Raw genomic sequence first — 27,522 nt, 5'->3', positions numbered from 1 at the left:
AGTTAAGCGACTTGTCCAAGATCACACAGCAGACAGGTGGCAGAACCGGAATTTGAACCCAGGTCCTTCTGGCTCCCAGGCCCGTGCTGTATCCACAAGGCCGTGCTACTTCCCTGTACTAAGCTTTTGTGAGTGTAGACTTCTTCCCTGCCCACAAGAAGCTTACAGTCTAGAGAAGCAGCGTGGCTCAGTGGAAAGAGCACGGGCTTGGGAGTCAAAGGTCATAGGTTCTAATCCCCGCTCTGCCACTTATCAGCCATGTGACTTTGGGCAAGCCACTTATCTTCTCTGTGCCTCAGTGACCTCATCTGTAAAATGGGGATTAGGACTGTGAGCCCCAAGTGGGACAACTTGATTACTTTGTATCTACCCTAGTGCTTAGAACAGTGCTCGGTACATAGTAAGAGCTTCTCCCCATCCCCCCACCTTACCTCCTTCCCTTCCCCACAGCACCTGTATATGCATTTGTACATATTTATTACTCTATTTTATTTGTACATATTTCTTTATTTTATTTTGTTAATATGTTTTGTTTTGTTCTCTGTATCCCCCTTCTAGACTGTGAGCCCACTGTTGAGTAGGGACCGTCTCTATATGTTGCCAACTTGTACTTCCCAAGTGCTTAGTACAGTGCTCCGCACACAGTAAGCCCTCAATAAATATGACTGACTGAATGAATGAAAAATGCCATTATTATTATTATTATTATTATTATTAGAGGGATGTATAAAACCACTGAGTTTTGTGGTAGATTTCTGGCTACAAATTCTGCCACAACCGTTCACCACGTATGATGCTGCAAGATGCCTGGTAGAATGGAATGGAGCAAATACTTGAGTTGCCCTTTTAAATACAGATATAGAGCAACATATAATTTTCACCAGAAACTGCTAATCAGAGCAGTGCTAATCTTTCAGTGTATGGAAATAGCATATTATTCCTATTATATACCCTATTTGTCAACCTGTAAAATTGTCCTGGATGCTTGACGGCAACATAAAACTAATTAAGGCATTAAAAAAACCCCAAAACAAAACAAAACAAAAAAACTGTCACAGATTGTTCTTGCTCTTATCGCTGCTGGACCTGCTATGAGGGATGAGGCAGCTCTGTTGGCATGTTACGCTACACGTGACTTGGCTCACGTGTCTAAGAGAGATCCTTTACTCTTGGCCTGAAGAATAAAAGCTTAATTTCATTTAAGACCTATAAATTTCATCATCATCAATCATATTTATTGAGCGCTTACTGTGTGCAGAGCACTGTACTAAGTGCTTGGGAAGTAGAAGTTGGCAACATATAGAGACAGTCCCTACCCAACAGTGGGCTCACAGTCTAAAAGTTGAACCAAACCAACTTCTTCCTGACCCAATTAAGAATAGATCAGGAGGGAGATTAGTTTGCTCAGTATACTTATTCCCAAAAAACATAATTATTATTTTTTAGAAAGTAATTATTAAACATCAGTAATGAGCTCATCAATCAGCCCGTTGTATTTATTGAGCCCTTACTGCACAGGGGACTCTATGTTGATGGCAAATACCCACGTGGTTAAGTGACGTGGAAATGCTAGTGTGGTATTAGAGTGAGGAGATGAGGCGTTAATCAGGAAACCTTTTCCAGAGCAAATAGGATTTCTGAAGGCCTGTCAGAGTGCAGAGAGCAGTGGTCTGACAGATGTGAAGGGGTACCATGATCAAGAGAAGCAGCATGGCCTAGTGGGTAGAGCATGGGTCTGCGAGTTAGGAGGACCTGGGTTCTAATCCTGGCTCTTTCACTTCCCTGCTGGGGGACCTTGCTCAATCACTTCACTTCTCTGTGCCTCGGTTCCCTCATCTGTAAAATGAGGGTTAAGACTATGAGTTCTACGTGGGACAGAGACTGTGCCCAACCTTATCTTGTATTTACCCCAGCACTTAGACCAGTGACTGGCACATAGTAAGTGCTAACATATACCACAATTATTGTTATTATGAAATGTTGACAGAAAGAAAAAGAAAGCAGTTATAGTGAATAGGTTTTTTGAAAGGAGTGAAGTGTGTGGGTTGGATTGTAGTGAGAGGAATGAGGATAAGTAAGAGACAGAGAACTGATTGAATACCTTGAAGGAGTTTCTGCTTTAGCTAAAAGTCTGAAATAATTGGTGCACAGCAAGAGAGGAGTAATAGTAGTCCTGGGCAGAGTAGAGTTATAGGAGGCGAGGGTGAATTTGAGGTAGACAAATTCAGGCTAGTGCCTGCTCTACCACCAGAAGGGCTGTTGAAGTGATCCAGGGCTTGGGGTTGGTGGTGTGACATCAGTGCGGGAACAGGGGGCCAAAGGGGTTGAGTTTAGGGTCGAGGGAAGAGTCGAGGAAGTCAATCGGGATGATGAGAAGGGAGGTTAGGTAGGGAATTAAGTTGAATTATGATGGCCAGATAAATAGGAGGAGATCAAGAGATCAGAGGTCTCTGGAGGGGGGAGAGGACAATTGTGAGGAGGAAGTGTGTGGGGGGAAAAGGTAGGTAAGGAGATTATGGTCAGCGAGTGGGATTTCAGAGTTGGTGAGGTCAGGGTGACTAGTGTCACCTAAAATATAACCTAAATAGCCTAAATTCGCTGCTAAAAAAAGTTAATAATAGCAGAATGGATGCATCCAGCACTTAGAACAGTGCTTTGCACATAGTAAGCACTTAACTAGCCCCCTTTTTTCTCTCCTCCTCCCCATCCCCCCGCCCTACCTCCTTCCCTTCCCCACAGCACCTGTATATATGTTTGTACAGATTTATTACTCTGTTCATTTTACTTGTACATATTTCCTATTCTATTTATTTTGTTAATAATGTGCATCTAGCTTTATTTTTATTTATTCTAATACTAATAATACTAATAATGGTATTTGTTAAGTGCTTACTATGTGCAAACCACTGTTCTAAGCACTGGGGGGATACAAGGTGATCAGTTTGTCCCACGTGGGGCTCACAGTCTTAATCCCCATTTTACAGATGAGGGAACTGAGGCACAGAGAAGTTAAGTGACCACCTGCAGTGGACCACCCCCTTCTCCTCAACACGCTATCTGACCTTGGCTTCACAGACTCCGTCCTCCCCTGGTTCTCCTCTTATCTCTCCGGTTGTTCATTCTCAGTCTCTTTTGCAGGCTCCTCCTCCCCCTCTCATCCCCTTACTGTGGAGGTTCCACAAAGTTCAGTGCTTGGTCCCCTTCTGTTCTCGATCTATACGCACTCCCTTGGTGACCTCATTTGCTCCCACGGCTTCAACTATCACCTCTACACCGATGACACCCAGATCTACATCTCTGCCCCTGCTCTCTCCCCCTCCCTCCAAGCTCGCATCTCCTCCTGTCTTCAGGACATCTCCATCTGGATGTCTGCCCGCCACCTAAAGCTCAACATGTCCAAGACTGAACTCCTTGTCTTCCCTCCCAAACCCTGCCCTCTCCCTGACTTTCCCATCTCTGTTGACGGCACTACCATCCTTCCCGTCTCACAAGCCCGCAACCTTGGTGTCATCCTCGACTCCGCTCTCTCGTTCACCCTTCACATCCAAGCCGTCACCAAAACCTGCCGGTCTCAGCTCCGCAACATTGCCAAGATCCGCCCTTTCCTCTCCATCCAAACCGCTACCCTGCTCGTTCAAGCTCTCATCCTATCCCGTCTGGACTACTGCATCAGCCTTCTCTCTGATCTCCCATCCTCGTGTCTCTCTCCACTTCAATCCATACTTCATGCTGCTGCCCGGATTGTCTTTGTCCAGAAACACTCTGGGCATGTTACTCCCCTGCCCAAAAATCTCCGGTGGCTACCAATCTGCACATCAGGCAGAAACTCCTCACCCTGGGCTTCAAAGCTGTCCATCACCTCTCCCCCTCCTACCTCACCTCCCTTCTCTCCTTCTCCAGCCCACCCCGCACCCTCCGCTCCTCTTCCACTAATCTCCTCACCGTACCTCGTTCTCACCTGTCCCGCCATCGACCCCCGGCCCATGTCATCCCCCGGGCCTGGAATGCCCTCTCTCTGCCCATCTGCCAAGCTAGCTCTCTTCCTCCCTTCAAGGCCCTACTGAGGGCTCACCTCCTCCAGGAGGCCTTCCCAGACTGAGCCTCTTCCTTCCTCTCCCCCTCATCCCCCTCTCCATCCCCCCATCTTACCTCCTTCCCTTCCCCACAGCACCTGTATATATGTATATATGTTTGTACATATTTATTACTCTATTTATTTATTTATTTATTTATTTTACCTGTACATATCTATTCTATTTATTTTATTTTGTTAGTATGTTTTTTTTCTCTGTCTCCCCCTTTTAGACTGTGAGCCCACTGTTGGGTAGTGACTGTCTCTATATATTGCCAACTTGTACTTCCCAAGCACTTAGTACAGTGGTCTGCATACAGTAAGCGCTCAATAAATATGATTGGTTAAATGACTTGCCCAAAGTCACACAGCTGACAATTGGTGGAGCCGGGATTTGAACCCATGACGTCTGACTCCAAAGCCTGGGCTCTTTCCAAGCCCGGGCTCTTTCTGTCAACCTGACACCTGTTCACATGTTTTGTTTCATTGTCTGTCTCCCCCTTCTAGACTGTGAGCCCGTTCTTGGGCAGGGACCGTCTCTATATGTTGCCAACTTGTACTTCCCAAGAGCTTAGTACAGTGCTCTGCACACAGTAAGTGCTCAGTAAATACGATTGAATGAATGAATGAATGAATAAATGAATGAATAGTGATGGTGAGATCTAGGACATGATTAGTTTAGTGATTGGGTGAGGTAGGGTGGAGGAGGTGGTCATCTGAGTTGAGACTTAGAAGAAGCCAGTGGTTGGATGTGAATGTCCACATAGATATTAAGATGAAAGGATCAATGTGGGGACGGAGAAGGAGAGAAAGAAGGTGAGAAAGCCATCACAGTTGCATGACTGCATTATTTTCCTTCTTAGAAAATAGCCTAAATTCGCTGCTGAAAAAAGTTAGTAATAGCAGAATGGATGCATCCAGCACTTAGAACAGTGCTTTGCTTATAGTAAGCACTTAACAAATGCCATCATTATTAAATACAGTGGCAATGTATGAATAGGGCACAACTCCTCCAAGAAGCCTTCCCTGACTAAGCCCTCTTCTCCTCTTCTCTCACTCCCTTCTGCACCGCGCTTACTTTTTCCTTCATTTATCCTCCCTCCCATTCCCTCAGCACATATGTAATATATTTATTTATCTATCTATTTATTTATGTTAATGTCTGTCTCCCCCTCTAGGCTGTGAGCCTGTTGTGGGCAGGAATGTGTCTGTTGTTATGTTGTACTCTCCCACGTGCTTAGTACAGTGCTCTGAACGCAGTAAGTGCTCAATTAATACGATCAAATGAATGAATGAGAGATCTACTTCACAGTAATCTTCCAAAACAAATCCAAGAATCATTCATGGCTCCTCAAAGATTTTAATAGACTCTACCAAGCAAACAGACTTGCGTGCAACCCATTTTAGTACTTTTTAGTATCAACTAGTTTCTAACTTGCATTGAGTTAATTAAACATACCCTTAGAATTTAGCCTAAGAAGCATTATAGCTAATGTATACACATCTCTGTCAAGCTAATATGTCACGCATAGATACAAAGTGGTTACATGAATATAATGTATATTAGCACTGCAATTACCCAACTGAATCTGAAAAAATTCAGAGCTTACTCTCACCAATGTCATGGAGTTTTTTCACCGTGGGTGAGTCTAACGTTCATTTCCGAGCATTGTTTCAATTCTGTCATTTGTGAATAATAGTTTTTATAACATCTTTTTAGGTAGAGGCTCTCTTGCTTGTTGCTGTAAACTGTGAATTCTTTTTATCTTTTAGATATGCTTCTTCAGTAAAAGATGGTTCCCAGTATTTCGTTCTTCTGATTGTTACAGATGGAGTTATCTCAGACATGGCTCAAACAAAGGAATCTATTGTTAATGTGAGTTCTTTTTATATATGTTCCATTTTTCTGAGTATAAATGATATGTTTCTGATCTGACACGTTAGGCACTAAAGAGCTTGTTTTGTTATACTGCCTCTTTTCATAAAGGGTGTTTTTCCTCTACATTTTAAATAGAACAGGGACTTAGGGAACATTCTTCTGGCAGTGTGCATCTACCTGGATAAAATGGGATGCAGTGTTAGAAGAAACAGTGTGTGCATGTGTATGCTATTAGCGACATGGTTTTCCTTACCACAGTACTGGTCATAATCACAACCCCGGGGCTACAGGAGAACTGAGTGTATTTGCCAAACAGCAGTTGGAATGGTCATTGTCCAAAGAAATCATTAAGGAATTTCAGTTCCCCTAGGTGTTTAAATTTGCAGGTCTACCCATATCATTTTGAACGAGTTTTGCATGCTTAATATTATTTAAAATTATTTTTCTTCTAGTTGGTTTATAAACAGTTAACTTGAAATCAAAACTATTTGCTTAAAAAATTGTTAATGCAAGTAAATTAGCAGCCATTACCTTCAAAATGCCTCACCTTAATTAAAAAAGAAGGATCATTAGTGTGAACTTCCATTGGGTCACAGAATTGGCATTGCCCCAACCTTCATGTCCCATATAAGTCCTACTTTCAACTCCTCCTCATCCTCATCCTCCTTGTTGCCCTCCTCCTCCTCCTCCTCCTCATCATCATCCTCCTCACTGTCTCCTCCTCCTCTTCCTCCCCCCTTTTCTTGTCATCTCCTCCTCCTCCTGCTCCTCCTCTTCTTTATCTTCCTCTTCCTCATCCTCCTCTCCCCCTCCTCCTCTTCCTCCATATTGTCCCCATTCCTACTTGTTCTTTACCAGCCTTCCAAGCAGTAGGTAGAGAATGAAAGTATCTGCCAGCAGCCCTCACACGTAAGCTTTCCCTCTGGAGATTTCAATCAAATGAAATGAAAATGGAATAAAAAGGAGTAGCACTCTCTAGGCAATGCTTTCTTCCATCACAGCTAGATTATCAGTGAACCTACATTAATTTCTAGAGCCTGGATCCATGAGTGTAATTATTCTGTTGTAAATTATTGGCAGTCTTTAGAGTTTAAAACAAAAATGAACGAAATCCAGGCCAGAGTTCTGACAGGAACCAAGTACTAAGCCCTGGTTATAGTAGTAGTAGAATAGTAATATTTACTGTACTTTCCAAGTGCTTAGTACAGTTCTCTGCACACAGTAAGCACTCAATAAATGCGATTGAATGAATGAATGAATTAAGCACTTACTGTGTGCAGAGCACTGAACTAAGCACTGAGAGAGGATACGGAAGTGGAAATTTGACATGGGGTACTAGTCAGTATTAAAAACTTGTGTGGTCTTTCTAGCAATCCACCCCACAAGCAACAGCATTCCAAAAGTTCATTCCTGCCTTTTTCTCTACACAATATTCAACGTCACATTGGTATTTGTTAAACACTTACAATGCACCAAACACTGTTCTAAGCATTGGGGTAGATATAAATTGATCAGGTCGAATATAGGCCCAATTCCACACGGGGCCCACAGGCTCAGGAGGAAGGAGAACAGTGAGCCAATTAATCATATTTATTGAGCACTTACCATGTTCAGAGCACTGTACTAAGCACTTGGGAGTGTACAGTCCAACAGAGTTGGTAGGCAAGTTCCATGCCCACCACAAGCTTATAGTCTATAAGGGGAGATAGACATTAATATGGAATACATGTTATTCATATACGTGCAGTGAGACTGAGGTTGGGGTGAATAGAGGGCTCAAATCCAAGTGCAAGGGTGACAAAGAAGGGAGTAGGAGAAGAGGAAAGGAGGGCTTGGTAGGGGAAGGACACTTGGAGGTTTTTAATAAAACTTTGAAGGCAGGGAATCAATCAATCGTATTTATTGAGCGCTTACTGTGTGCAGAGCACTGTACTAAGCACTTGAAAGTACAAGTTGGCAACATATAGAGACAGTCCCTACCCAACAGTGGGCTTACAGTCTAAAAGACTGAGAAAAGGGATCGTCTATTGGATAAGAAGTGGGAGGGAGTTCCAGACCAGAGGCAGCATGTTCAGTGGTGAGATTGAGGAGATCAAAGTTCAGAGAATTCGTTGGCATTAAGAGAGGAAAGTTGTAGGCTGGGCTATAGTAGGAAATCAGAGAGGTAAGATGGGAAGGGCCAGGGTGATTGAGTGCTTTAAAACTAATGGTAAGGACTTTTCAGTTTGATGTGGAGGTGGATGGGCAACCACTGGCGATCCTTGAAGAGTGGGGTACCATGAACTGAAGGGGTTTGTAGATTGAAGTTTGGACTGGAGTGGTGTAAGGCAGAAGGGAAGGAGGTTAGCAGTGAAGTTGCTGTAGTAATCAAGGTGGGATATGGTACGTGCTTAGATAAATGGGGTAGCAACTTGGATGGAGAAGAAAGGGTGGATTTTAGTGATGTAAAGAGTGAACTGACAAGATTTGATGACAGATTAAATATGTGTGTTGAATGAGAGAGGATGAGGAATATTAGCCCCATGTGGGATTTTGGCTGTATCCAACCTGATTAGCACTTAGTGCCTGTCTCGCAGTGATGCTTTACAAGTACTATAAAAGAATATATATATATTTAGACTGTGAGTTTTACTTCTATTTATTCTGATGACTTGACACCTGACCACATGTTTTGTTTTGTTGTCTGTCTCCCCCTTCTAGACTGTGAGCCCATTGTTGGGTAGGGACCGTCTCTATATGTTGCCAACTTGTACTTCCCAAGTGCTTAGTACAGTGCTCTGCACACAGTAAGTGCTCAATAAATATGATTGAATGAATGAATACCTGTTGTCAGGTGTATTCAAAGATGGAAGCTTAAATAGATATGATAAATGGGAATAATTTATTAAATATCCACAATTTATTTTCTTATTTATATGTATTTATTTATTTATATTAATATATGTCTCCCGCTCTAGACTGTAAGCTCATTGTGGGCAGGGAATGTGGCTGTTTATTGTCATACTCAATTCCCCAGGTGTTTAGTGCAGTTCTTCTCACAGAGTGAGCGCTAAATAAATGCGATTGAATAAATTAATGAAATACTAATTTTATTTTGTTAGCCAATACAGAGCCCAATTATCCCTCATGAATCCCTTCTTCCCTGTTTTATAGGAAGTCAGAGGAGGTGATTTACACAGTTGGAGAGAATTATTCCTCGCTGTAAAAGCTGGGTAATTCTACGTGAGGCTGCCCTGGCCTGCTCTGCCTTACCCAACACAAAGCATTTTTTTGTGCCTTCTAGCCCCGAAATGGATTTGGTCAGGGTTATCAATCAATCATATATATTGAAAACTTACTTTATGCAGAGCACTGTACTAAGCGCTTGGGAGAGTATAAGTGATTTAGTAGACAGGTTCCCTGTCCACTACAAACTTGCAGTCTAGAGGGTGTAGAATAAATAATGTGCTTGCAGTCTACAATAAATAATGGATATGTACAGAAGTTCTGTGGGGTAGAAAGTGGTGGGCCAGGGAGATGCAGAAAGGAGAAGGAATAGGGAAAATGAGAGCTTGGTTCGGGAAAGCCTCTTGGAGGAGGTGGAACTTTAATGAGATTTAAAGGTGGGAGGAGTGACAGTCTGTTGGATATGAAGGAGGTGGGAGTTCCAGGCTAGAGGCTGGATGGGGGTGAGGGGTTGGTGGTGAGGTAGGTGAGATGGAGTAGATGAACCATGAGAATGTTCTGGGCTGTAGTAGGAGATCAGCAAGTTAAGGGAGGAGGGGATGAACCAATTTAGGTGCTTTAAAGCCAGTGGTTAAAAGTTTGTTTGATGCAGAGCTGGATGGAAAACTACTGAAGATGTTTGAGGAGTGGGGAGATATGGACTGGACTTTTGTTTTAGAAAAATCATCCATTCAGCAGAGTTAAGTATGGACGGGAATGGGAAGCGACAGGAGGCAGAGAGGTGAGAGAGGAGGCAAGTGCAGTAATCAAGTGGGATCGGATAATCGCTTGCATCAGTGTGGTAAAAGTTGGATGGAGAGGGAAGGGTGGAGTTAAGCGATTTTTTTTAATGGCATTTATTAAGTGCTTACTATGTGCAAAGCACTGTTCTAAGCGCTGGGGGAGGTTACAAGGTGATCAGGTTGTCCCACGGGGGGCTCACAGAACTTGCTCCCATTATTCATCCCCCTCCCAGCCCACAGGATTTATGAATATATCTGTAATTTATTTATTTAGATTACTGTTTTTCTCCCCCTCTAGACTGTAAGCTCATTGTGGGCAAGGAATGTATCTGCTCACTGTTGTGTTATACTCTCCTAAGACCTAAGCATAGTGTTCTGCAAACAGTAAGCACTCAATTAATACGATTGAACAAATGAGTGAATGACCCCAATTTGGGGCAATGAAAGGCAAGAAGACAGAGGAATCTTTTTTTTTTTTTAATTTAGTAAAATGAAGTAAAACAAAACCTGAGATAATATTGTGTTCTAGTAGAACACTGTTAATCAATTACCACAGATTCACCAGTGGGGCACACAGTCAAGAAAGGAGTGCCTTCATTTCCAACTGAAGATTCATAAAAATCCCTCTCGGGAGGCAGAGGAGATAAAGGAGGCAAACCCCTCTCAGGAATGCCCCTGGTGAGTTTCTGGTACTCTACCAGTCTCAACTATGGGTAGGAGAGTCAAACAGGCCTACCCATTCCATTCCTAGCTAGGCCAGTGGCTAGCCAGTGGAAGGCAATATGCTACAAGTCAAAACTCCCCTGTTCAGGGCAACAGTGTCATGGGAGAGAGTCGAGGATGGACACTAAAGTTTGCTGCGTGGAAGGCAGCAATGGTCAATCACTTCTGGATTTTTACCAAGAAAACATTCTGGATCCACTAACAGAAAGTGAAAGTGGGGCATTCTGGGAGAGATGTGTCCATGGCATCGCTGTGGGTCGGAAATGACTTGACAGCTTAAGACAGGACAAAGACGCAAAAGTGGAACACTATTAAGAGCTATAAGCAGTAATAATAATAATAATGGCATTTATTAAGCGCTTACTATGTGCAAAGCACTGTGCTAAGCGCAGGGGAGGTTACCAGGTGATCAGGTTGTCCCACGGGGGGCTCACAGTCTTAATCCCCATTTTCCAGATGAGTTAACTGAGGCACAGAGTAGTTAAGTGATTTGTCCAAAGTCACACAGCTGACAACTGGCGGAGCCGGGGTTTGAACTCCTGACCTCTGACTCCAAAGCCCGGGCTCTCTCCACTGAGCCACGCTGCTTCTCTGTAGACAAATAACGGTATTTGGATGTGGACAGTGTGGTTGGGATTGGGCTTTTCAGTCAAATATTCACTTACTGGTAAATCTCGCCATCAGAGATGTCTTCTTTAAATACAAATTGTGTGTGTGCGTATGTGTGTGTGTTCCCTATTTATGGTGGCAGCCATTAACTTGCCCCCTCCTACCTCATCTCCCTTCTCTCATTCATTCATTCATTCAATAGTATTTATTGAGCGCTTACTGTGTGCAGAGCACTGTACTAAATGCTTGGGAAGTACTCTCCTTCTCCATCCCAGCTCGGACACTCCGCTCCTCTGGTGCTAGCCTTCTCACTGGGCCTCATTCTCGCCTGTCCCGCCGTCGACCCCTGGCCCACGTCCTACCTCTGGCCTGGAATGCCCTCCCTCCTCAAATCCACCCAACAATCACTCTTCCTCCCTTCACTCAATCAATCAATCGTATTTATTGAGCGCTTACTGTGTGCAGAGCACTGTACTACCCTACTACCCTACTGAAGCCCTACTGAAGGCTCACCTCCCCAAGAAGCCTTCCCAGACTAAGCCCCCCTTTTCCTCAGCTTCCCCTCTCCTCCCCTCAACTCACTCTCTTTGCTCTTCCCCCCATCCAAGTCCCACAGCCCTTGTGTGTGTATATATAATAAGTAGAATTATAGATATGTGTGTATATATATATTTATATTATTTATATTGATGCCTGGTTACTTGTTTTGTCGTCTTTCTCCCACCTTCTAGACTGTAATCCTGATATGGGCAGGGATTGTCTCTCTTTATTGCTGAATTGTACTTTCCAAGCACTTAGTACAGTACTCCGCACACAGTAAGCGCTCAATAAATACAACTGAATGAATGAATGCTCTACACACAGTAAGAATTCAATAAATACGATTGAATGAATGAATGAATGAACATGTATAGAGCATAGGCCTGGGAGTTGGAAGGTCATGGGTTCTAATCCTGCTGCTTGTCTGCTGTGTGACCTTGAGCAAGTCACTTCACTTCTCTGCGTCTCAGTTCCCTCATCTGTATAATGGGGATTGAGACTGTGCGCCCCATGCATGACAGAGACTGTGTCCAACCCGATCTGCCTGTATTCATTCAATCGTATTTATTGAGCGCTTACTGTGTGCAGAGCACTGTACTAAGCACTTGGGAAGTACATGTTGGCAACATATAGAGACGGTCCCTACCCAACAGTGGGCTCACAGTCTAGAAGCATCCACCCCAGTGCTTAGAATAGTGCCTGCACATAGTAAGTGCTTAACAAATACTATCATTATTATTATTAATTATGAGGTTATTTTACCAAATTGATAGTTCTGCAAACAAAAGTCAGGTCCCTTCCCCCAGAGCCACCAAGTTCATTTCTTCCTCCAACTAGGAAACTGAAGTTCTTTTTGCCAGGTAAAATTTTGGAATGAGGATTGGCGCTCAAATATGTCACTTGACAGAAGCTATTGGATAGAGCTTCACGTCTGACTAGTTAATAGCTCCGTGTTTTGTAGTAGTGATAGAGATGTTATGAAACACAGGAGGACTTGAGAATCTCAAACAATATAGCCCCAGGGATATAATAATGATGATGGCATTTGTTAAGCACTTACTATTTGCAAAGCACTGTTCTAAGCACTGGGGAGGTTACAAGGTGATCAGGTGGCCCCATGGGGAGCTCACAGTTTTGATCGCCATTTTACAGATGAGGGAACTGAGGCCCAGAGAAGTTAAGTGAGTTGCCCAAAGTCAATCAGTCAATCAATCAGTCAATCAATCAATCGTATTTATTGAGTGCTTACTGTGTGCAGAGCACTGTACTAAGTGCTTGGGAAGTACAAGTTGGCAACATAAAGAGACAGTCCCTACCCAACAGTGGGCTCACAGTCTAGAAGGGGGAGACAGAGAACAAAACCAAACGTATTAACAAAATAAAATAAATAGAATAGATATGTACAAGTAAAATAAATAAATAAATAAATAAATAGAGTAATAAATATGTACAAACATATATAGAGAACAATACCAAATGTATTAACAAAATAAAATAAATAGAATAGATATGCACAAGTAAAATAAATAGAGTAATAAATATGTACAAACATATATACACATATACAGGTGCTGTGGGGAAGGGAAATAGGTAAGACGGGGGGGATGGAGAGGGGGACGAGAGGGTGAGGAAGGAGGGGGCTAGTCACACAGCTGACAGTTGACAGAGCCGGGATTTGAACCCATGGACCTCAGACTCCAAAGCTCGGGCTCTTTCAATCAATCAATCAATCAATCGTATTTATTGAGCGCTTACTGTGTGCAGAGCACTGTACTAAGCACTTGGGAAGTACAAGCTGGCAACATATAGAAACAGTCCCTACCCAACAGTGGACTCACAGTCTAGAAGGGGGAGACAGGATGGATGGATGGATGGATGGATGGATGGATGGATGGATGGATGAATGAACAAACGAATGAATGGATGGACAGACGGATGAATGAATGAATGAATGAAAATCTGTCTTCATAAAAAAATGATTGCAAGAGAAGCAGCTTGGCTCAGTGGAAAGAGCCCGGGCTTTGGAGTCAGAGGTCATGGGTTCAAATCCCGGCTCTGCCAATTGTCAGCTGTGTGACTTTGGGCAAGTCACTTAACTTCTCTGGGCCTCAGTTACCTCATCTGTAAAATGAGGATTAAGACTGTGAGCCCCCCGTGGGACAACCGGATCACCTTGTAACCTCCCCAGCACTTAGAACAGTGCTTTGCACATAGTAAGTGCTTAATAAATGCTATTATTATTATTATTATTATTATTATTATTATTCCTGAGGGTGATCATTCATCAGAGTTATCCTCTTGAACACTAGGGGGCGTCTGACGCCTACTCCCTTTTCGTTTAACTGACAAATCATTCCAAGCCATTTCTTTGCAAGGAAGACAAGGAAAGAGGACAGTGATGGAAGAAGGAAGGGAAAAAGAAGAGAGGGGCAAAAGAAAGGAGAGATGAGCAACCAGCAAGGGGAAAAAAGTCAAGAGGAAAAGTACAAGATCACCTGGCAAAGTGAAGATCAGGACAAAGGGCGAATCAGAAGGAAAAGTGAGAAGGTTAGCTGGTTAGGACCCCCCCCAAGTCCAGAAAAAAGAGAGGCTTGGGGATGAATGGCTCTTTCATGGAGATGTGTTTTGGCATTCGCAATGTTTTGGTTTTTGGTCTGGAATCTAGAGCAGAGTTGTTGTTGGCAGATCCTGAGTTTAGCTGATGCTGGGACGTAGCTGAAGGAATAGGCACAGTCATTAGAAGTCTTTAAAGGCTGAACAGCCGTTTGGATGATTAGGAGAGAGAATGTGTGTGTGTGTGTGTTTCCCTCTAGACTGTAAGCTCTTTTCTTTTTAAATGGAATTTGTTATGCACTTATTATGTACCAGGCACTGTACTAAACTCTGGGGGAGATACAAGCTAATCAGGTTGGACATAGTCCATGTCCCTCGTGGGGCTCACAGTCTTAATCCCCATTTTACAGATGAGGGAACTGAATCATAGAGAAGTGGACTTCCCCAAGGCTACAAAGCAGACAAGTGGAAGAGCCGGAATTAGGACACATGTCCCTGACCCCTGGGTCTGTTTTCTCTCCACTAGGCCATGCTGCTTCTCGTTGTGGACAGGGAATGTGTCTACCAATCATGTTATATTGTTCTCTCCTAAGTGCTTAGTACAGTGCTCGGCACACAGCGTGCATTCATTCAGTCGTATTTATGGAGCGCTTACTGTGTGTAGAGCACTGTACTAAGCGCTTGGGAAGTACAAGTTGGCAACATATAGAGACGGTCCCTACCCAGCAGTGGGCTCATAGTCTAGGGGGAGACAGAGAACAATACAAAACATATTAACAAAATAAAATAAATAGAATAAATATGTACAAATAAAATAAATAAATAAAGAGTAATAAATATGTACAAACATATACACATATATACAGGTGCTGTGGGGAGGGGAAGGACGTAAGGCGGGGGATGGGGAGGGGGGAGAGGAAGGAGGGGGCTCAGTCTGGGAAGGCCTCCTGGAGGAGGTGAGCTCTCAGTAGGGCTTTGAAGGGAGGAAGAGAGCATTCAATAAATATGATTGATTGATTAGCTGATTTTTTTTCTTAGTAGCTCTGATGAACAGCACCAAGGAATTATTACTGAAGTATTTAACAGCCTTGGTATTTTGATGAAAAATCAACTTTTACCCTTTATTCTCACATTGATTTAAGATTTTGATCATCATTTGACAAAGTGCTTCCAGACATATTTTAGATCAAGCATCATAGATCATTTCTTGCCGGTTTCAAGCAAAGTAGAGCTCGGGAATTTCTTTGAAATATGTTTTAGGATAAGAATGGTGGCATTTTATTCATCTCAAAGGTCACCAATGACCTCCTGCTTGCCAAATGCAACGGCTCATACTCTGTCCTAATTCTCCTCGACCTCTCAGCTGCCTTCAATACTGTGGACCACCCCCTTCGCCTCAACACGCTATCCAACCTTGGCTTCACAGACTCTGTCCTCTCCTGGTTCTCCTCTTACCTCTCCGGCCGTTCATTCTCAGTCTGTTTTGCAGGCTCCTCCTCCCCCTCCCATCTCCTTACTGTAGGGATTCCTCTAGGTTCAGTTCTTGGTCCCCTTCTGTTCTTGATCTACTATCATCTCTATGCTGATGACACCCAAATCTACATCTCTGCCCCTGCTCTCTCTCCCTCCCTCCAGACTCACATCTCCTCCTGCCTTCACAACATCTCCACCTGGATGTCTGCCCGCCACCTAAAACTCAACATGTCCAAGACTGAACTCCTTGTCTTCCCTCCCAAACCCTGCCCTCTCCCTGACTTTCCCGTCACTGTTGACGGCACTACCTCCTTCCCGTCTCACAAGCCCGCAACCTTGGTGTTATCCTCGACTCCGCTCTCTTGTTCACCCCTCACATCCAAACCGTCACCAAAACCTGCTAGTCTCACCTCCGCAACATTGCCAAGATCCGCCCGTTAATCTCCATCCAAACCACTACCCTACTCATTCAAGCTCTCATCCTATCCCGTCTGGATTACTGTATCAGCCTCCTCTCTGATCTCCCATCCTCGTGTCTCTCCCCACTTCAATCCATACTTCACGCCACTGCCCGGATTGTCTTTGTCCAGAAACGCTGTGGACATGTTACTCCCCTCCTCAAAAATCTCCAGTGGCTACCAGTCAACCTATGCATCAGGCAAAAACTCCTCACCCTCAGCTTCAAGACTCTCCATCACCATGCCCCCTCTTACCTCACCTCCCTTCTCTCCTTCTCCAGCCCAGCCCGCACCCTCCGCTCCTCTGCCACTAATCTCCTCACCGGGCCTCATTCTCGCCTGTCCCACCGTCAACCCCCGGCCCACATCATCCCCCTGGCCTGGAATGCCCTCCCTCCGCATATCCGCCAAGCTAGCTCTCTTCCTCTCTTCAAAGCCCTATTGAGAGCTCACCTCCTTCAGGAGGCCTTCCCAGACTGAGCCCCCTCCATCCTCTCCCCCTCCTACCCCTCTCCATCTGCCCACCTTACCTCCTTCCCCTCCCCACAGTGCCTGTATATATGTATATATGTTTGTACGTATTTATTACTCTAGTTATTTATTTTATTTGTACATATTTCTTCTATTTATTTTATTTTGTTAATATGTTTTGTTTTGTTCTGTCTCCCCCTTTTAGTCTGTGAGCCCACTGTTGGGTAGGGACTGTCTCTATACGTTGCCAACTTGTACTTCCCAAGCACTTAGTACAGTGCTCTGCACACAGTAAGTGCTCAATAAATACGACTGAATGAATGAATTAATTAATTTTAATCTGAAAGCGTTTTAAAACAATGAGTAAAACTTGTCCGCCTATTCCATTTAAAATCAGTTTCCCTAGGGGAGCTGAAAAAGAGAAATAAAAATTTCCAGAAAGTTTGACGCCTGCATGTTTATGAGGGCTTGAGGCATTTACATCTTTCTGATAAAAAGCCTCATTGTGATGCAATATGAATATTGTTTGATTAAATTTAGGAGAGCTCTTTGGGAACCACTTATGTGACAACTCAGATCTTTTCTATGTTGGAGATTATTACATTACTACGAGAAGAGCTTGGATATTATCTAAAAACAAGACCAGTGGAAAAAATATGCCTTATCACACTCAGTTATTTTTATAGACTTGGAATGAGTGATCAAAGCTTTTAGAAGATGAGTTTTCAGACTCTATATGCCCCCCTTATTCATTCATTCAATCATATTCATTGAGCGCTTACTGTGTGCAGAGCACTGTACTAAGCGCTTGGGAAGTACAAGTCGGCAACATATAGAGACGGTCCCTACCCAATAATGGGCTCACAGTCTAGAAGGGGGAGACAGAGGGCTGTTCTATTGGTGGGAAGTATTTAAGTTCTACCTTCCAATTTACAATATATGTTTACATATTTAACATGTGCTTATATGATTCCCCAGAGTTACAGATACCATTATATTGTATGAGCTCACTAACAGCTAGCCCAGACTAAGCCCTCCTTTTCCTCTGCTCCCTTCTCCTCCCCATCGCCCCGACTCATTCCCTTTATTTTACCCCCTCCCCACCCGACAGCACTTGTGTTTCTAGGTAAATATTTATAATTATAATTATATTCATTTTATTAATGATATGTATACATCTATAATTCTATTTATAATGATGCTTCTGATGCCTGTTTACTTGTTTTGATGTCTGTCTCCCCACCTTCTAGACTGTATGCCCGTTGTGGGCAGGGATTGTCCTTATTTGTTGCTGAATTGTACTTCCCAAGCACTTAGTACAGTGCTCTGCACTGTAAGCGCTCAATAAATATGGTTGAATGACTGCATGTATGAACAGCTCCACACTACATATTTTCAAATTGCTGAGTTGTAAATGGGTTAGTGATCTAGATGGTAGATTTGTTAATACAGCCCCTTAACCAATCCACCTATATTACTGTGATCAAGAGATAAAAAGACTATGCCTAGAAACTCTTACATCCCAAACTCAGTGTGAATGTGTCCTTAAAGCTCTTTATGGTATGGCCTATAGCCTCTATCTGTCTATCTATCTATCTATCTATCTATCTATCTATCTATCTATCTCTATCTATCTATCTATCTATCTATAAATATATATGAGGCTACTTTTTACCAAAGTTTTTTCTTTTACACTTTCTCTAAAATTATTCTTCATTTGATCATCTTTAGTGTATAAAAATCAGTGCATGATTATTGTATTTTGATACAAGGTCCAATTAATCCATCAATCAATCATTTCTTGAGTGTTGACTATGTGCAGATCACTGTACGAAGTGCTTGGGAGAATACGATATCACAGAGTTGGTACACATGTCTCATGTCCACTAGGAGCTTAGAGTTTATATGGGGAGACAAACATTAAAATAAATTATGTAAAAGAACAACCCAGCCCACATACTTCGCTCCTCTGGTGCTAACCTTCTCACTGTGCCTCGATCTCTCCTGTCTCACTGCCAACCGCTGTCCACATCCTGCCTCTGGCCTGGAATGCCCTCCCTCCTCAAATCCTCCAGACAGTTACTTGACACCGCTTCAAAGCCTTATTGAAGGCACATCTCCTTCAAGAGACCTTCCCAGACTAAGCCCCACTTTTCCTCATCTCCTACTCCCTTCTGCTTTTCCCTGCCTTGCTCCCTTTGCTTTCCCCCACCAGCCTCCCAGCCCCAAAGCACTTATGCATATATCTGTCATTTTATTTATTTGTACTGATGTCTATCTCCCCTCTCTAGACTGTGAGCTCCTTATGGGCGGGGATTGTCACCTTTTATTGTGTATTGTTCTTTCCCAAGCACTTAGTACATTGCTCTGTACACAGTAAGCGCTTAATAAATATGATTGCATGAATGAATGAGTGAATACATAAATTCTGTGAGGCTGAGAATGGGGTGAATAAAGGGTACAAATCCAAGTGCAAGTGTGGCACAGAAGGGAGAGAGAGTAGGAGAAATAAGGGCTTAGCCTCTTGGAGGAGAAGTGAGTTTAATAAGGCTTTGAAGGGGCGGAGGGTAATGCTCTGTCGGGCATGAAGGGGAGAGAGTTTTAGGACAGAGTCAGGACATGGTGAATGGGCTGGCAGAAAGTTAGACATGGTTCCCCGGAAAGAAATCCTTCGAATGCTTGGATTTCTCCCAGTGACTGAGAAATCTCTGGGCTTTTCCCTTTCTGGGACAGCAACAGCTTCAGAGGTCACTCTGAAATTCCTGCCACCACCGCCGTATCTTTCCAGTTAAAAATAATAAAAGTAATAGTGGCATTTGTTAAGTGCTTACTATGTACCAAGCACTGTACTAAGCACTGGGGTAGATAAAAGCAAATTGGGTCGGACACAGTCTCTGTCCCAGATGAGGCTCACAGTCTTGCGCGTCATTTTACAGATGAGGTAACTGAGGCACAGATAAATGAAGTCCTTGCCCAACATCACACAGTAAACCAGTGGTGGAGCTGGGATTTGAATCCAGGTCCTTCCGATTCCCAGGCCCGTGCTCTATCCACTAGGCCAAGCTACTTCTCACCCAAAGGCCAGGGTCAGCCAGCCATTACTTCTAGAGGACTAATTGCTGATATAGAAAAGGTTTGGCAAGTCTTCCTCCCCTGCTCTACAATTGCATGTTCTTTCCTAAGCCTGGCTCTTTTTTTCCGCTAAAACACAAAGCACCTGCATTTGATTTTAACTAGTTTTAATATCAATGTACATGGAGTAGAGAAGCAGTTCTTAGTCATGATAATTATTAATAATAATGTTGGTATTTGTTAAGCACTTACTATGTGCAAAGCACTGTTCTAAGTGCTGGGGTAGATACAAGGTAATCAGGTTGTCCCACGAGGGGCTCACAGTCTTCATCCCCATTTTACGGATGAGGGAGCTGAGGTCCAGAGAGGTGAAGTGACTTGCCCAAAGTCACACAGCTAACAAGTGACAGGGCCCAGATTTGAACCCGTGGCCTCTGACTCCAAAGCCCGTGCTCTTTCCACTGAGCCATGCTGCTTCTAAGCAGCTTAGACAGTTGAGAAGCAAGATGGTCTAGTGGATAGAGCAAGGGTCTGGGATTCATAAGGAGCTGAGTTCTAATCACGGTTCTGCCACTTGTCCGCTGTATGACTTTGAGCAAGTCACTTAACTTCACTGTGCCTCAGTTACCTCATCTGTAAAATGGGAATTAAGACCATGAGCCCCGTGTGGGATATGGAGTTGGTCCAACCTGACTATCTTGTGTCTACCTCAGCATTTAATACAGGGCTGAACATAGTAAGCGCTTAACAGATACAGTAACAAAAAAAAAATAGAAAATGATTCTGATTGCCTAGCCCTAACTTGAAGGTTCCTGAAAGAGTTTCATGGCTTCTATATGTCCCAGAGTGTGTATGCTTTCCTCCCGTAGTCCTCCCTTGGCAGATTTACAGCCTCTCAAGCAATTGTGCTCAGAGGAAAGTATGCCAAATGACTCAGAGCAGCCTCCTCTTGTGGAAACTTGGGTCCCTTAATAAAGCATCCCAAAACAGGATAAGACTCACCCTCCTAAGCCTAATGAGCTCATTTTCTGCCTCATTTTTCTATGCTATCTAAACCTCTTTCTCCTCCTGACTCTCCTTCCTTCTGATTTTGTTCTCTTGATTATCCAGGAGTAACCTGGAGGAAAAGGATGGATGTCTAATTCAAGTTACCCTTTGTGGATTCATGTTCCTCCGTCTCCTCTCTGACCCAGCAACTATCCGGCCCATAAATTACCTTTGCTTTTGAAACAAGTTTTCCTGAGATTTATTTATTTTTTTTACAGTGTAGTGTGATCTAGTTGAAGGAACACAGGCCTGCGAGTCAGGGAACCTAACTCTACCACTCGTCTGCTATGTGATCTTGGACAAGTCACTTCACATCTCTGTCTCTCAATTTCCTTATCAGTAAAATGCAGTTCAATCTTACATCTTTCTATTTTGACTGTAAGCCCCACGTGGCACAAGGGCGGTGTCCAGCTGATTATCTTGTAACTACCAGAGTGCTTAGTATAGGGCTTGGCACATAGTAAGCACTTACTAAGCGCTTACTATGTGTGGGATATTATTACATCCCACACAACATAACTCAGATGAGAATTTTCCTGGGAAGTTGATTTTAACATTGTTCTAGTCTATGTCTTCTCTCCCAGTATGGGTTTGGAAATCAGACTTCAGAAAGTCACCTTAATGATGATTTTCCTGCCCCACGAAGAATTCCTGTCAATCAATTATCATCATCATCAATGGCATTTTTTGAGCACTTACCGTGTGCAGAGCACTGTACTATGGTCTTGGGAGAGTTCAATACAACAGCGTTGGCAGACATGTTCACTGCCCCGATGAGCTTGCAGTCAGTCAATCAACCAGGTTCTCCTGGGACAAACTATTCTTCCAACCCCACATCATGCTGTATCCAGACAGTAGGCCATGTCAGAAGAAAGTTCCATAATTCCGCCATAGCCAAAAGGACTTACTATGTGCCAGACACTGTACTAAGTGCTGGGGTAGATACAAGCAAATCGTGTTGGACAAAATCCTTGTCCCACTTGGAGCTCACAGTCTCGTTCCCCATTCTAAAGATGAGGCAACTGAAGTACAGAGAAGTTAAGTGACTTGCCCAAGGTCACATAGCAGAAAAGTGGCAGAGCTGGGATTAGAACCCAAAACCTTCTGACTCTCAGGCCCGTACGCTATCCACTAAGACATATGGAAACATGTGCTATCCCCCTCTCCCTGCCCCACAGCACTTATGTATATATGTACATATCTATAATTCTATTTATTTATTTTGATGCCTGTTCACTTGTTTTGATGTCTGTCTCCCCCATGCTAGACTGTAAACCCGGTGTGGTCAGGGATTGTCTCTCTTTATTGCTGAACTGAACTTTGCAAGCGCTTAGTAGAGTGCTCTGCACACAGTAAGTGCTCAATAAATACGATTGAATGAACAAATGAATGAGTGATGGTACTTGAGAAAATATCAAATGCAATGAAGCTGGAGCCAGAGGTGTGATCCTCTCCATCACCCGTCTGGTGCTGTTTGGTTCTTATTTATGGTTCACTGTGATTTTTGGTAGGATTAGGGATGCAGGGCAGCAGAGAACTGAAACCGCACATGAAACATAATACTAATAATAGTGATGATGGTATTTCTTATGCATTTACTACGTGAAAACACTGTTCTAAGCACCGGGGGAGATACAAGGTTATCAGGTTGTCCCACGTGGGGCTCACAGTCTTAATCCCCATTTTGCAGATGAGGTAACAGAGTCACAGAGAAGTGAAGTGACTTGCCCAAAGTCACACAGCTGAAAAGTGGCAATGCCAGGATTAGCACCCATGACCTCTGACTCCCAAACCCATGCTCTTTCCACTAAGCAATGCTGCTTCTTTAGAAAAATGAAAGCAGTTTTCTACTGGAGATACAGCAAGACTGAGTGGAAATCAGCAGTGTTGAAGCTCTGTTTTTACTGTTTTACTGTTTTTAAAGGTCCATTTGGACTTCTGAGAACATTCTATTTCTATAAATACAGCTCTATTTGGAGAGCATCTATTATTGTGGCATTTTTTCTGAATGAATTTTTACTGTCTTTTTTGTTTCTCTTTTTTGAAGGCCTCCAAGCTTCCCATGTCAATAATTATAGTGGGAGTTGGACCAGCAGAATTTGATGGTAAGATGCCCATTTCCCTAGGAATTATTGGAGAGTCGTTGCCCCTAGTGATTCATGAGGTTCTGGGGATTAGCATACTGTATGTCTCGTCCTAGGACAGGATATTGAAATCAAGGCACTAGAAACTGAATAGGAATCTGGAGTCCCGCCAGTTTTATGGTTCAGAGAGAGTGAAAATGGCAGTTTTTCCTTTAGATTAGCTCTCCATCCAGCTTTCCCTCTTCTCAACTCCTTAGTCTCCATCCTGCCACGTTATTCATTCATTCAATCGTATTTATTGACTTTATTTATTTATTGACTTTTAGACTGTGAGCCCACTGTTGGGTAGGGACTGTCTCTATATGTTGCCAATTTGTACTTCCCAAGCGCTTAGTACAGTGCTCTGCACACAGTAAGTGCTCAATAAATACTATTGATGATGATTGAATGATTGGGTATTTATTGGGTGCATAGCTCTGTACTAACAATCATCATATCTCACAGCCTGACAGCTGTGGCAGAACTATCAATGACTTGGTTTCCTGCAAGATTATAACTAATGGTTCAAATAGCATTTAGTCAGAAGCATGGGGAGTTTATTATTCCTCGGAATAAAGAGGAAGTTCACAGAATTATATTTTTTTCTACACCTAAGTATTCATTTCCCTCAGAAATGTATGAGATTCATGTGTTCAGTCGTAATTATTGAGAGCTTACTGTGTGCAAAACACTGTATAAAGGGCTTGGGAGAGCACTCTGTGACAACAGACACATTCCCTGCGCACAACAAGCTCACAGTATAGAGGGGGAGACCGATATTAATAAAAATAAATAAATTAAAGATATGTACATATTTGCTATGTGTCTGGGAGGGAAGATGAATAAAGAGAACTAGTCAGGATGATGCAGAAGAGAGTGGGAGAAGAGGAGAGGAGGGCTTAGTTAGGGAAGGTTAGGAGGTAGGGCCCAGAATTTTCTTGAATGGTAAAACAAGTCTTCAGTTTCCCTCACTCATTCATTCCATTGCTCGTATTTATTGAATGCTACTGTGTGCAGAGCACTATATTAAAAGTTCCTGACCTCAAGGACCTTATAATCTAGCAAAGGAGACAGTCACAAATGAATAGTTATGAAGTGTCAGTTACTCACCTGGTAACACTAGCTGGGGTTGGGCAAGAAGGACAGTGGGTAGAAACCTCAGAGAAATGAAGAAAAGGAGGAGTTGGAGGCAGAATATGTCTTTGGCGTGGGAATGGACAGAGGAAATGTGTTTCCTGGTAGACATTTACGGGATGAAGGGAGGAAACTGGTGTTCACCAGGAAGGATGGGGAAACTTCTAGGTAAGGACTGCAGATGGCTATCCTGGGAAAAACTGCAGATAATAATAATAATAATAATAATGATAATGGTATTTGTTAAGCACTTACTATGTGCCAAGCACTGTTCTAAGCACTGGGGTAGATACAGGGTAATCAGGTTGTCCCTCGTGTGGCTCATACGTTTAATCCCCATTTGACAGGTGAGGTAGCTGAGGCACTGAGAAGTGAAGTGACTTGCCCAAGGTCACACAGCAGACACATGGCAGAGGCAGGATTAGAACCCATGTCCTCTGAATCCCAAGCCTGGGCCCTTGCCACTTTTAGTTAGGAATAAATCCCGGATTAGAGATAGGCAGTTATCTAGTTTAAAGATTCTTTTGTTCAACTACTGTTGCTATGAAACCTTTAAGCAAAGTAAATATTGGTTAAAACCAAAAAGAGGGAAAGCAGAGGAGAGTGTTTGTGTGTGTGTGTGTGTGTGTGTGTGTGTGTGTGTGTGTGTGTGTGTGTGTGTGTAACACATACCAATTTGTCCGTGCAACACATACCAATTTGTCTGTGCACCATCACAGAGTAGGCTGAATGAAGTCTTTGGCAATTCTCCAAACCTCACCATTCGGAAAAGCTGCGTGGCTTAGTGGAAAGAGCCCAGGCTTGGGAGTCAGAGGTCGTGGTTTCTAATCCCGGCTCTGCCACTGATCAGCTGTGTGACTTTCAGCAAGTCACTTAACTTCTCTGTGCCTCAGTTGCCTCATCTGTAGAATGGGGATTAAAACTGTGAGCCCCACGTGGGACAACCTGATTACCTTGTATCTACCCCAGCACTTAGAACAGTGCTTGGCACATAGTAAGTGCTTAACAAATACCATCATTATTATTATTATTACCATTCAACTCTTAGGGTCCCAGCCCAGCTAGCTGAACCGCAAATGCTTTCTGTGCCTTTCGGGGTCCACATTTTTTAGTCATGGGATGGTGACCGCAAACTGGTAGGACATTCTCGAGTTGTGGTAGCAAAGAGCCCAAGAGAGCCCCAACCTCAGCTATAAGTTTCTTCCGGGCTTTACTACCCCAATGCTTGCAGTTAGGGGTTCAAGACTCCCCCCCGACACCACCACATACACAAAGTTCTTGAAATCCCTGCTCTCTCCTATCCAAATGTGATATTGTTAACTGTCCATGCTTTAGAGAGAAGGGAATGGTTGACTGCTAGACTCATTTACTGAAGTGGCACAGTCAACTGAGAAAGAATTGGGGTAAACTTAAAGTAATCAAGAGTTGCTCTAGAAAGTCACAGTCCTAGAGCTTTTAGCGGTTTACTTTCAACCCATGGACAGTATGAGAAATTTGAATTGGGACCCAATTAGATCCAATCATAAAGGCACCATTAGACGTTTCCCACAAAGATCTGGAGCGAGAATTTCTTTCTTTGAGGCAGGTGTATTGAATATAATTGCAATTCTGTTGATTGAAACCAATTCACCTCTCTCAGGTGTGGAACATTAGGTTCATTTACCCTTGGCATAGATTGACATCAAAGATGGCTTCTAACCTTGTAGATAAGCCCTGCTTCTCCCGGCCTTTATTGGTTTTTACTAGGTTTCATTCATTCATTCATTCAATTCATTCAATTGTATTTATTGAGCGCTTACTGTGTGCAGAGCACTGTACTAAGTGCTTGGGAAGTACAAGTTGGGAACATATAGAGATTCATGATACGATCAATCAATTAATTGTATTTATTGAGCACTTTGTGCAGAGCACCTGTAATAAATAATAATAATAATTGTGGTAATTGTGAAGTGCTTACTATGTGTCAAGCGCTGCTGTAAGCGCTGGGGTCAATACAGGGTAATCAGGTTGTCCCACATGGGGCTCACAGCTTTAGTCCCCATTTTACAGATGAGGTAACTGGGGCCTGGAGAAGTTAAATGGCTTGCCCAAGGTGTATAGCACACAAGTGGTGGAACCAGGATTAGAACCCACATCCTCTGACTAATAAGCCCAGGCACTTTCCACTAAGCCATGCTGCTTCTCGGGGGAGTACATTAAAACAGAGTTGGTAGACACATTCGATCCTTATCTGCTGGCTCATTGTGGGCAGGGAATGTGTCTGTTTATTGTGGAATTGTCCTATCCCAAGTGCTTAGTATAGTGCTCTGCACACAGTAAGTGCACAATAAATATGATTAAATGAGTAATGATTCCCTAAGTATGAGGCTTATCTCAATACCTCTGTGCTAGTGTCCTGGCTTTAATATGTGTATGCAGTACATTACCAACAAATAAATCAGATTATTCAAATCAAATTCATTCATTCAATCGTATTTATTGAGCACTTACTGTGTGCAAAGCACTGTTCTAAGCACTTGGAAAGTACAATTCAGCAGCAATTAGAGACGATCCCTGCACAACAGGTTCTATTCATCTAAATGAAAATCATTTGCCCAGACATAATAAGGGAATGAGCCAATGAAAGTGGGGATGGCAAGAAGCTGGGGAACTCAGGAGAATAACGACTCTACCATGTTGCCTCCAATTAGCTTGGATTCCCATACTCACAATCTCATGTCTGGGAAATGAATAGACACCAACATGGATGATAATAACTAATAATCATAAATGTGGTATTTGTTAAACACTTACTATGTGCCAGGCACTGTACTAAGCACTGGGGTGGATACAACCATATCAGATTGGACACAGTACCTATTCAACATGGGGCTCACAGTCTTAAATCCATAAAGTAATCTCTCTCCCACTCTGCAGTCTTTCATTTCCTCCTGCCTTCAAGACAGCTCAACTTGGGTATCCTCTGCCACATCATGCTTAACATGTCCAAAACAGAACTCCTTATCTTCCCACTCAAACCCTGTCCTCCCCCTGATTTATTCATCTCTGTAGACAGCACCACCATACTTCCCGTCTAACAGGCCGGTAACCTTGGCATTGTCCTTGACTCCTCTCTTTCTTTCATTCCACATATTCAGCGCATCACTAAATCCTTCCTGTCTTGCCTTTACAACATCACTGAAGTCTGCCCTTTCCTCTCAATCCGAACTGCTGCCATGTTAATACAGTCACTCATCCTATCCCGCCTGGATTACTGCATCAGCTTCCTTGCTGACCTCCCAGCCTCCTGCCTCTCCCCGCTCCAGTCCATACTTCATACTCTTAACCAGATCATTTTTGTACAAAAACGTTCAGGATATGATGATGATGGAATTTGTTAAGCGCTTACTATGTGCAAAGCACTGTTCTAAGCGCGGGGGGG

The 27,522-nt window shown here is 43.2% G+C and overlaps 1 protein-coding gene across 1 annotated transcript in view; it reads left to right on the top strand.

Moving 5' to 3' along the window:
* Positions 1-27,522, top strand: part of CPNE8 (copine 8) — a 371,034-nt gene that overhangs the window by 327,750 nt on the left and 15,762 nt on the right. The window contains exons 18-19 of the mRNA XM_038765237.1: positions 5,846-5,948; positions 22,892-22,949. Of these exons, the coding sequence (XP_038621165.1) occupies positions 5,846-5,948; positions 22,892-22,949 (161 nt within the window). The remainder of the gene's footprint in view (positions 1-5,845; positions 5,949-22,891; positions 22,950-27,522) is intronic.

Source organism: Tachyglossus aculeatus, chromosome 2, assembly GCF_015852505.1.
Source record: "Tachyglossus aculeatus isolate mTacAcu1 chromosome 2, mTacAcu1.pri, whole genome shotgun sequence".
NCBI lineage: Eukaryota > Metazoa > Chordata > Mammalia > Monotremata > Tachyglossidae > Tachyglossus > Tachyglossus aculeatus.
The sequence above is the reverse complement of the archived record's forward strand: the minus strand, read 5'-3'. Positions and strand labels throughout refer to the sequence as shown.